The sequence below is a fragment of the Typopeltis vanoorti genome, chromosome 2 (assembly GCF_054136105.1).
Source record: "Typopeltis vanoorti isolate ZY-2024b chromosome 2, IOZ_Tvanoo_1.0, whole genome shotgun sequence".
Lineage (NCBI taxonomy): Eukaryota > Metazoa > Arthropoda > Arachnida > Uropygi > Thelyphonidae > Typopeltis > Typopeltis vanoorti.
In genome coordinates this window covers 133096724-133109166 of record NC_143550.1, presented here as the reverse complement: position 1 = coordinate 133109166, position 12443 = coordinate 133096724, and the positions used below count along the sequence as shown (strand labels likewise).

The following is a 12443-nucleotide window of genomic DNA, read 5'->3' as shown; positions in this document are numbered from 1 at the left end:
GTGGTATATCAGAGGAGAGAATCTTGTTAACGAGTCCTTTAGGGTAGTAGCCATTTAGGAGTAGATCGTTTGATATTTTATTTACTTCTTCTTGTAGATCATTATGGTCAGTGGTGAATTGTATAGCTCTTTTCTTTAGCATATGAATAATGCTGAGTTTTTGGGAGACGTGATGTGATGAGCTAAAGTTTAGATAACGTCCACTATTTGTTGGTTTTCTATAAACTGATAAGTTGACACTGTTATTTTCTTTTTTCTTTATTATAATGTCTAGGAATGGTAGTTGTTTGTCCTTTTCAAGATCTAGTGTGAATTTGATAGTATGGTGGAACATATTGATTTTGTTTAGGTAATCTAATAGCTCTTCCTTTTTGCAGTTCCAAATGATAAAGATGTCATAAACAAATCTGAACCATGCCTTAGGTTTTGGATTAATTTGAAATAAGATTTTACTTTCAAGATCTTCCATAAGTCAGCACAACAGGGTGAGAGAGGGCTGCCCATGGCCAATCCGGTTAATTGTTGTAAATGGTTTTCTTCCATACGAAATAGTTAGAAGATAGACAGTGGCTAAACAATGAAGAGACATCTTGTCTAAGATGTTGATAACTTCAACCACTGGAATGATGGTAAACAGGGAAGTGACATTAAGGCTGGCAAGTTTGTCATTTTCAGAGATAGAGATGTTTTTTTTAATTTTTCTGTATAATGTATAATATTATGCATTAAGGGAAGGGCCACTACCCAGACTAGTTTTGACCTTTATTGAGGTCTCTTCAGTGGGAGCCAAGCCCAGAGGTGGAGATACCAGGCAGAAGCAATGGCAGGTCATCTTTACCTATAGGAGTTGCCAAACGGTGTGCCACCTTTTTATTAAATTACTCTGGATTTAGAGAAAGATGTTGAAAGTTTATTTTCCACTTGGTTAGACTATAATAAATTTAGTTTAATCCTTTATCCAAGATGTGTTTTGCATGATGGGAAATACTGAGATAGTAGTGATGTTAATTTGCTCAACCTTTGCTACGAGTTGCCCGGTGTTGTACTTACTTACCCCAGTCCTGAAGATATTTTCAGGTGCAAACTTTGTTTGCTTACACTTGGATAAAGAATTAAACTAAACTTATTATATGAAGAGCTATTAGATTACCTAAACAAAATCAACATGTTCCAACATACTATCAAATTCACACTAGATCTTGAAAAGGACAAACAACTACCATTCTTAGACATCATAATAAAGAAAAAAGAAAATAACAGTGTCAACTTATCAGTTTATAGAAAACCAACAAATAGTGGACATTATCTAAACTTTAGCTCATCACACCACATCTCCCAAAAACTCAGCATTATTCATATGCTAAAGAAAAGAGCTATACAATTCACCACAGACCATAATGATCTACAAGAAGAATTAAATAAAATATAAAATGATCTACTCCTAAATGGCTACCCTAAATGACTTGTTAACAAGATTCTCTTCTCTGATATACCACAACGATAATGTGATGACACCCAAATATAACTACTATAAATAACTACTATAACTATTCCATACGTTGGTATCATCTCCAAAATACTAGCTCGCCTCCTAAAACCACACAATATTATTATTATTAAACAAGACCTCATGGAGTCAAAGACTCATCTGGGAGGTCCTTTTATCACACACACACATCTCATCATACCATGTCTTAAACACACTCAAACTCCCTGCAGACACCACACTCTCAGCCAAGGCATTCCAATCATTCACAACTCTGCACGAAAAAAAACCTGCCTCTCATTCCCCTACTCACACCCTCTTTTTACAGTTTCCAGGGATGACCTCTGGTTCTCCCCTGATCTACAACTATTCTCTGTAGAACTTATCCACCATTGATATTATAACAACCCCTTACCAACTTGTAGGTCTCTATCATATCTCCCCTCTTCCTTCTTTCCACCAGACTCTGCAAATTACATCTTCTCAATCTTTCCTTATACTCAACATTCCAGAGGTCAGAAACTACCGTAGTCAGTCGCCTTTGGACCCTTTCCAACATCTCTTCATCCTTCTGAAAACCCAGTGACCAAATCTGGGCACAATAGTCCATGTGTGGCCTAATCAAAGCCTTATATAATGGAACAAGAATCTTCCTTCTTCTACACATCAGCATCCTCCGCATCATTCCCAGAAGTCTTTGTGTTGTCTTCACAATTTTGACTATGTGTCCCCTAAATTTTAGATCCCTATCCACTACCACCCCCAGATATCTTATTTCCTCTACCTCCAACAATATATTCTCACCAAGCATAAATTCTGCATCCCATCTTTGTTTTCCAAATTTTAAAACCTTACATTTTGCAATATTGAACTCGCATCCCCATTTGCTTGCCCAATCACTCAATTTATTCAAGTCTTCTTGCAAGGCCAGAACATCTTCTATACTCTTTATGGGTCGTCCCAACTTTGCATAATCTGCAAACAACTGAATATCTCCATCCAAATCTTCACCAATATCATTAATATACAAGTTAAATAGTAATGGTCCTAAAACAGACCCCTGAGGCACTCCACTAGTGACTTTCCTTTTAATGGATATCGCACCACAATACACAACTTGTTGATACCTATCAGATAGCCAGTCTCCAATCCAATGCACTAATCTAATATCCAACCCCATCTGCTCTAGTTTGACTCTCAAACTATCATGAGGTACTCTATCAAAAGCTTTCGCGAAATCCAAGTATATTACTGTGTATCCTTCTCCTCTGTCCAAGGAAGCAGTCAATTTATTGTAATAAGTAAGTAGATTACTAAAACATGACCTCCCTTTAGCAAATCCATGCTGTCTATCAAAGATTATACCATTGTTAAATGTCAACCCAACTCTGGATCCTAGTTCTCACAAGCTTCTCCAACAACTTAACCACAACACCTGACACAGAGATAGGCCTATAGTTTGATGCTTGAGTTCGATCACCTCCTTTATGAAGTGGCACAATCTTGCCCTCCTTCCACTCTTTAGGAACTTGACCAAGTGCAAGACTCATATTAAAAAAATATGTCAAGGCAGGTGTGAACTCTCTGGCACATTCCTTCAGAATATGCGGTGCTATATTATCAAGTCCCACAGCCTTATTTACGTCTAGTTTACTGAACTCCTCCAAACACTTCTTGCTCACTAACAGTGAGTCTCTCCTCTCCATCATCAACTGCTCTCAATCTGTCCATGAAGTCACATTCACAAGACTGAAAGATCTTTATGAACTGCTCATTAAGTATCTCCACCACACATTCTGCAACATCTGTCTTTATACCATTTCCTACAATCAACGTCATCCTTCCATAATCATTCTTTCTTTTGCTGGCTACATATTGAAAGAACTCCCTAGGATTATTTTTGGGTTCATTAGCTAACTGCCGTTCATACCTCTCTTTAGCTACTCTCACCAACCAAGTCACCCTCCTTGCCTGGTCTTTGTAGACCTCATGAAATTGGTTACTTCCACTTCTCTTATGCTGCCTCCACAATGCCCTTTTTCTCTGTATCACATGCTTAATTTCTTTATTCATCCATCTGACACCTACTTTATTTAATCTTCTCACCTGTGGTATACAGTTAGACATTGCATCTACTAAAGAGGTTTTGAAAACCCCCCAAGCTGCATTGATCTCTTTTCCAGCTAACACTTCATTCCATGCTACACCTGCAAGCTGTCTCCTGAGCTCTTCATAATCACTCCCCTTGTAGTTCCACATATACCCTTTTTTCACAGGTCCTTTCACTGCTTGCAACCACCCAGGTAATCACTTCATGGTCACTTTCACCAATTGGTGGATGATTTGACATTAAAATATTAGCGTGACCTACAAGCCAGTTGAATCTATCCAGAAATTTCTAAGATCACAAAAATATTTCAATCCTTTCTACAAACATGCAGGAGTTTATAACATCCCCTGTTCCTATGTAAGTTACATTGGTCAGACGTCTAGAAGCTTCGAAGTGAGACAAAAGGAACACATCAGCTATGTTAGAAACAACAGACTAGATATTTCTGGCCTTTCTTCCCACTTCTCTACAACCAACCACATTATTGAATGGAATAAAAGTCTTGTGCCATATATAGAAGAAAACTACCGTTCCAGAATCTTCAAAGAAGCTGCTTCAGTCACTCGTTCCACAAATAACCTCAACAGGTACCAAGGTTTAATCCTACCAGATATATTGAAGACTTTAATTAGATCACACAAGAAATGAACTTCAGTGCAAACTACAAAATGCATCTCAAAAAGTAAATCATGTATCCGCGACACACATATTGTTTCACGCGCACTACTACTTTGTTATTGAAATAGAATTGTCAGTTAATGTTTAGCTTATAATTTTTGTGTCTTTGCTTTCCTGATTGTATGCTGATGAAACGGACAGCACAAGCCGGTGAAACTAGTTGGCAATTAAATTAGTTATTCACCTACACTTGACCAATATCTAAATAATAGTTAATTTTCAATAATGATTCCTAGTTTGTGTTTCATTTCCCATCAGGTTACACAAGGATTACTGGCATATGCAAAATTTGGATATCTGAAAATAATATGGCTTTGGTATTTTTTATTTTATTTATTTTTGTCAATCCTACCAACAAAATGTTGATAATCTGTAGTGCATTTAATAGTATCAGTAGGCTAAAGATTAAATAATTCAATAACTCTGCTCTACTCAAAACATAATTTATAACCCAGTGTTCCTTCATGTGCTGTCCTTTGAGTTGTCACAATCACCAACTTCCAAATATACTTGTAATATTTGGAAGTTGGTGATTACAAATATAAATTCCATATTCTTAACCATTGTCGAGGTCAAGAATATATGATTACACTCACCAGACACCTTTATAAGTGCTTTTCAAGGTGAGTTTGCTGGTCTCATGCAGAGATGACGTGTTTCCCCTCCCGTAAGCTCAAGTTTTTTATCCTGTAAAACAGACAAACCAGCTAAAAGAACAATATAACACATTGACCTCATAGCCTTAGTTACTTTTGCCATAACTCCAGATAGTGCAGGTCCCTTCTCCAACATGATGTTTCAGGTAATCTTCTTTTGGTGGATGCATAAAGTTCTATTTCTTTCCCTTCATGTGCCCTTTTCTCTTGCCAATCTCTGTTCCCACAGTTGAAATCCCTCATAATGATTAGTTGCCCTACACTCTAAGTTAATTGGCTGATACATATCCTTTTGTATTTTGTGGCCTATTAGCAACAACCAACTGCATATTTTGTCCAGTGGGCTTTTATTTCATTCAGGATAGCTTCAAAAGCACTATTTTCCTCAACTCTACTTTTCTGATTTTGCTAGCTGCAATTCTTTTGTTTTTAATGATTCCAATCATTTCCAGTCCTGCTTTTTCTCTCTCCTTTCTAAAAATACATTCTATCCCTGTAACAATATCTTCCTCCATTACCAAGTCTAATACCCATGATTTTGCCTAAGTCAAGCTAGCCAAAGCCCAAAACTCTTCATACTAGTTTCTGATGCTTTTGACATTAGTATGAATATGCTGCAACATCTCTTTGAGTCAAGATGTTCACTTGCACATAATGAGCATCTCATTTGGTATTTATACGCGAGAAATCAGCACTCACTTGCCTCGAGGGTACCTACATACATGCTTCCCCCCCATCCCCAATATCCTTGGCTTTCTAATTTTGCCTTTCCATTCTTTCGATGAATAAAACTTTTTCATGGCATGTTACTCCCAATTTATTCAAGTGCAGTGTGAGTCAAAAGGTTGTCTGCGTAGTTAGCCTAGTGGCTTTGCACTTCACAACCATATGACTGGGGAAGGAATGCCCTAGGTTCGATTCCCGTCGAAGACGTGAGGAATTTGAGGATCTTCCTCAGCCATAGCCAAGTTAGCCAGTCTTGGGCATGGGCAGTAGGGTTTTTTCCGCCAATTTATCTGGCGTTTTTCATCCCGCAAGCAGGCAAACTGGCCCCGTGAACATACGCTGCTATAGTCAAAAATATATCCCTCTGGCGGCAGGCTAGGCGACAGGTCGGTTGGGAGTGGTACTAACAAGAAGTTGCATCTAAGTAACACGTGGATCCTGCATTGGAAGCGGGAATAACGCATAGTGAAAGAAGAAGTCGGAGTCGAAAGGTTCTTGGGTTTCTACCATTCAATGTATTTAATATCTCATGTGGTTTGATAAAGGATGTGCAATTGTTTATTGCTGATTCAAATTTTGGGAGAGTTAAGAAAAAGAGTGCCACTCTTTAAGTTCATATGATTCCACGTTAGTGGAATTCCACCTTGAGCTGTGGAAACTGGCAGTGAGTAGATTGTGTCCCAGAGTGTGCTGTGAGCCATAGAGGTCTGTCAATAACATAGATTATTGTTTTTATAATAATAAATATAATTCCTAACAGATTTTGTACTTTTTTTATTTTTAATAGTATTTTATCACTTTAAAAGATGAATTGCAGAGCTTTGTTGAATTGTTTCAATGTGCTTCTTCATAGTATTTCTTTTCAGGAAGCCCAAATGAAATATCCATGCAAACTGTTCCACTTTACAGAAAATGTTGATCCTCGTTTGTTACATTGGGATCCCAGTAAATCGAGGAGAGTAAACATTAAAACACACTATTTTTGCGTTAAAAAAAATCACATAATTCATTTTGTAGTTTTCATCCAGCGAAACAGTTATTTCTGGATTGGTCAGGTGAAATCTTTTCCACCAAACATGTCTGTGATTTCCACTAAACATCTTCTTCTTGGATCATATCCTGCAGCATTTGAAAGGTGAGTTGCTATAGAAACTAATTCAATATAAACTATTAGAGATTATTTCTAGCAATTGTGCTATTTATTATTATTATTTTCTTGACACCTCCAAGGAGTCCAAAGACTCATCGAGGGAGGATACCTACTCTACAGCTCTCAGTCTCCACTACTACTCTGAACCTCTACTACCACTATCATCTACATTCAATGAATTTTTTTTATGTAGATTGCTGAAAGTTTTTCCATTCTCATCCCATTTTCTCTTGCATGTTAGCCTCAATGACCTGTCATGGCAAGTAACTGGACTTCTTGAAAACCCCCCTGGTGTGTGGCTATCACCCCCCCCCCCCATCCATTCAACCAGCTTCAAATGAACAGTTTTCATTGCAGTATTCTGTTAAATGTCATTGTAGAATTATTCAGCAATACCATGGTGTAGCCATTTCCTCTCATTCAACTTAGTTGTCACTCTGTTATAAAATATGAGTAAATTACTAAGGCATGAACTGCTTTCACAAAACGATTCTGCCCACCATAGAATATTATACTTATATCTCACATTCCTGAATTCTGGCTTTAACCAACTTATCCAATACCTTAATTACTACTTCTGAGATGCTATCTGGTGTATAATTTGCTGCTAATGTCTTGGAACCTTCTTTATGTAACTGGAGCTATCTTACTCTGTTTCCACTTTGTCAGAATCTTGTCAGCATTAAGACTTAAACATCTCAGTCAGAGGTAATGTTAGTCCTCTTGCACATTTTTATAACACTGGTTGCAGTGCCATCCAATCTTACTGCAGTATTCACATTGATATGAGAGAATGGGTGTGCAAGAGGAGCAGGGAAACGGGGAGGCTCAGGGTGGACAGGGATACACAGCGTGAGAAAGGTGGATGCTCCAAGAGGAGGTGAGAGCATGTGTAGGTAGAAAAGTAATGGGATGATCAGGGATCAAAAGGAAACAGATGGAATTGCAAAGGGTTCTAAAATGAAGAAGCAGAAAGGGAAATGGCTCCAATCCAGCATGGAGAGATCACATCGAGTGAGTGGTATCAGTGGAACTAGCTGTAGATCCAGAAATGAGTTGTTGTGTTTGTAAACCAATGCTAGAAGTATAAGAAACAAGGCGGATGAAATGGTTGCACTAATTGCATCTGTGCACCCAGAGATTGTCGGAATAAGTGAGACATGGTTAGATGCGGACGACATCCTGACAGGAATAGAGATGGAGTGTATGATGTGTTTCGTGAGGATAGAAGGGGTAAAAAGGGAGGGGGAGTGCTATTGATGATAGAGAAAGAGTTATGTCCATACAAGGTAGAGATGCAAGAGGGAAATGGGGCCAGTGGTTTTGAGGCAGTATGGTGTGAGATAGAGGTGAATAGAATCAAATACTTGGTGGGATGTTGTTATAGACCTGGTAATGTGGATGGTGGTGATAGTGAAATGTATAGTCAAATAAGCCAAGCAAATAAGAAAAGGGTGATCATTATGGGTGATTTTAATTATGGCAATATAGACTGGAATGAAGAGATAGCAACTGGAAGTAAAGAAAATGACTTTCTTGAGTTTTTGAGGGATAACTACCTCAGACAGTATGTAACAGAGGGCACAAGAGGATTAAGGGTCTTGGATTTGGTCATCTCATCGGAGGATGTAATTATCAATGAGGTATCAAATCATCCACCAATTGGTGAAAGTGACCATGAGGTGATTACTTGGGTGGTTGCCAGCAGTGCAAGGACCCCTGTGAAAAAAGGGTATACGTGGAACTACAAGGGGGGGTGATTATGAAGAGCTCAAGAGACAGCTTGCAAGGGTAGCATGGAATGAGGAGTTATCTGGAAAAGAGATCAATGCAGCTTGGGGGATTTTCAAAAAATATTTAGTAGATGCAATGTCTAAATGTATACCATGGGTGAGAAGGTTAAATAAGGTAGGTGTGAGATGGATGGATGAATGAATAAAGAGATTAAGCATGCAATACAGAGAAAAAGGGCATTGTGGAGGCAGCATAAGAGAAGTGGAAGTAACCAATTTCATGAGGTCTACAAAGACCAGGCAAGGAGGGTGACTTGGTTGGTGAGAGTAGCTAAAGAGAGGTATGAACAGCAGTTAGCTAATGAAGCTAAAAAGAATCCTAGGGAGTTCTTTCGATATGTAGCCAGCAAAAGAAAGAATGATTATGGAAGGATGACATTGATTGGAGGAGATGGTATAAAGACAGCTGTTGCAGAATGTGTGGTGGAGATACTTAATGAGCAGTTCATAAAGATCTTTTAATCTTGTGAATGTGACTTCATGGAGAGATTAAGAGCAGTTGATGATGGGGAGGAGAGACTGACTGCAAGTGAGCAAGAGGTGTTTGAGGAGTTGAGTAAACTAGATGTAAATAAGGCTGTGGGACTTGATAATATATCACCGCGTATTCTGAAGGAATGTGCCAGAGAGTTGACACCTGCCTTGACATATTTTTTTAATACGAGTCTTGCACTCGGTCAAGTCCCTAAAGAGTGGAAGGAGAGCAAGATTGTGCCACTTCATAAAGAAGGTGATCGAACTCAAGCATCAAACTGTAGGCCTATCTGTGTGTCAGGTGTTGTGGTTAAGTTGTTGGAGAAGTTTGTGAGAACTAGGATCCAGAGTTGGGTTGACAACAATGGTATAATCTTTGATGGACAGCATGGATTTGCTAAAGGGAGGTCGTGTTTTAGTAATCTACTTACTTATTACAATAAAGTGACTGCTTCCTTGGACAGAGGAGAAGGATACACAGTAATATACTTGGATTTCGCAAAAGCTTTTGATAGAGTACCTCATGATAAGTTGACAGTCAAACTAGAGCAGATGGGGTTGGATATTAGATTAGTGCATTGGATTGGAGACTGGCTATCTGATAGGTATCAACAAGTTGTGTATGGGGGTGCAATATCCAGGAAAAGGAAAGTCACTAGTGGAGTGCCTCAGGGATCTGTTTTAGGGCCATTACTATTTAACTTGTATATTAATGATATTGGCAAAGATTTGGATGGAGATATTCAGTTGTTTGCAGATGATGCAAAGTTGGGACGAACCATAAAGAGTAGTGAAGATGTTGTGGCCTTGCAAGAAGACTTGAATAAATTGAGTGATTGGGCAAGCAAATGGGGATGCAAGTTCAATGTTGCAAAATGTAAGGTTTTAAAATTTGGAAAACAAAGATGGGATGCAGAATTTATGCTTGATGAGAATATATTGTTGGAAGTAGAAGAAATAAGAGATCTTGAGTGATAGTGGATAAGGATCTAAAATTTAGGGGACAAAACGCCAAAATTGTGAAGACAACACAAAGACTTCTGGGAATGATGTGGAGGACACTGACGTGTAGAATTAGGGAGATTCTTGTTCCATTGTATAAGGCTTTGATTAGGCCACACATGGACTATTGTGCCCAGATTTGGTCACCTGGTTTTCAGAAGGATGAAGAGATGTTGGAAAGGGTCCAAAGGCGACTGACTAAGGTAGTTTCTGACCTCTGGAATGTCGAGTATGATGAAAGATTGAAAAGATGTAATTTGCAGAGTCTAGTGGAGAGAAGGAAGAGGGGAGATATGATAGAGACCTACAAGTTGGTAAGGGGTTGTTATAGGATCAATGGTGGAGAAGTTCTACAGAGAATAGTGGGAGATCAGGGGAGAACCAGAGGTCATCCCTGGAAACTGTATAAAGAGGGTGTGAGTATTGGAGTGAGAGGCAGGTTTTTTTCGTGCAGAGTTGTGAGTGATTGGAATGCCTTGCCTGAGAGTGTGGTGTCTGCAAGGAGTTTGAATGTGTTTATGACGCGGTATGATGAGATGTGTGTGAGATAAAAGGACCTCCTAGATGAGTCTTTGACTCCATGAGGTCTTGTTTAATAATAATAATATTTCTCATTATGCTGAGCATCTCCACTTCATCTATCTCAATTCTTAAATCAGTTTTGCACATTGCAGTTGCCATTGTTCCCACATGGAACACCATTACAAAAGTGATCACTTAGTAACTCAACTATTTCTTCTGCTTATGTGGCATTCTGCCATCTGTACTGATTAAAGTTATCCTTCCATAATCATTTTCCTCTTACTCAGTACATAGGTAGAAGAATCTTTTAGATTTCCTTTGGTCTGCTTAACTAATTAGAAAATTGATAAAACCCAGTCATATGTAAGTAGCATATAATCTACTTAGAAATGAATTAGCTACTATTTCTCCAACCATGGACTCTTAAATCCCAAATCTAAGCATTATTAACACAATTAACCTTTTTTAAGTCAGCGATTAATATAAGTACAAAAAAAAATTCTCCTGTAGTCTTTCAAATAATTGCAGTTTTAGTTCACTTGTTCTCACTAACATAAACAATTTCATAATAATTGTCACTTCTGTATATAACTTTATGGAAATCACTAGTCCAGGTAAAGAAACATATTAGTAACATTGCTGTGATCTAATCTATGAATACATAAAATATATCCTAAAATATTCCCTCTTAACTTGGAATTTCCATATTCCCATGTGAATCTTTAAATTGGAATCTGACACAGTTAAGCAAGGGGGAGGGTCTCTTATTATAATCATCATCCTGTATTCTCAGATTCATCTGCTGAAAGTCAACTATTTTTGCTCATAGTTAGTAGTATTATCTATCTGTATTTCTTTCAGTATAGGAGCTTATCCTCTACTAAAACACATTCTATTGCATTTATCAGTTCTCTAGATAACTTTGCCACTGAAACATCTACTCCCAAGCAGTTTTCTGCAGTGATACAGTTTCTATCTTTAAATGATATTCCATTACCTGGATAACCTTCAGTGACCTACACCCAAAGCTTACACCATCAGACATTGTGCTATTCTGGTCTTACTTATTACTCTCTGCAGTATCTGCTTTAATTCCGCTATTTCTATGGAGAGCTTACCAATAAACCTAATGTTACCTTTAAATTAATGTGGTTGGCATAACTCCACATGTGATATTTATCACACATGTTGAACAGATGCAGAAGAACCTTTTCAGTACATGGTAGGAGGAATGAGAATGAGGGGATTATTCCTCATTCTGTATATGGAAATTCCAATAATATAGGAAATGATCTGACAGGAAATGTTCAGTTGTTTGCTGATGATGCTAAACTGGGAAAAGCAATAGTAAGTGAAGGTGAAGCAGAGAGAGAGATCATTCTCTCTCTGCTTCACCTTTGCAGTATGTGGCCAAGTGTAAGGTGATGCACTTTGGGAAGAGATCGCAAGCTGTGTACTTATATTGATGGAATTAAACTGCAGGAAGGCTGATGAGATCAGGGATTTAAGGGTGATCACAGACAAGGATTTTAAGTTTAGAGGGCATACTGCAAAGCTAACCAAAACAGAACATCAGATGATGTGGTTGTTGAAGAACACACTAACAAGCAAGGATAGACAGGTTACTGTCCCTATATAATGCTTTAATAAGGTCACATCTTCACTACTGCATGCAGTAGACACCCAGCCACAAGCTCATTCATCTGAATTTGTGGTTGTAATCTTCAGAAATAGTGTTCATCCTTAGGTTTTGGATCCTAGTATATTACTGTGGGTGAGCTAAGGGCTAAGATAATCCACCTTGCTCTAGAGACCAAACACTGAACTATTTTTAAGCCACTTCAGG

At 38.2% G+C, this 12443-nt stretch overlaps 1 protein-coding gene across 3 annotated transcripts in view; it reads left to right on the top strand.

Moving 5' to 3' along the window:
• The window catches only part of LOC150109444 (ribitol-5-phosphate transferase FKTN-like), a 171610-nt gene that overhangs the window by 63602 nt on the left and 95565 nt on the right, over window positions 1-12443 (top strand). For all 3 annotated transcript variants that reach the window (XR_016549824.1, XM_090408350.1, XM_090408361.1), the window contains exon 3: window positions 6523-6791. Coding sequence is in view for 2 of the 3 variants with exons in the window: in XM_090408350.1 (XP_090264476.1) it covers window positions 6523-6791 (269 nt within the window). In the remaining variant the exon portion in view is untranslated. The remainder of the gene's footprint in view (window positions 1-6522; window positions 6792-12443) is intronic.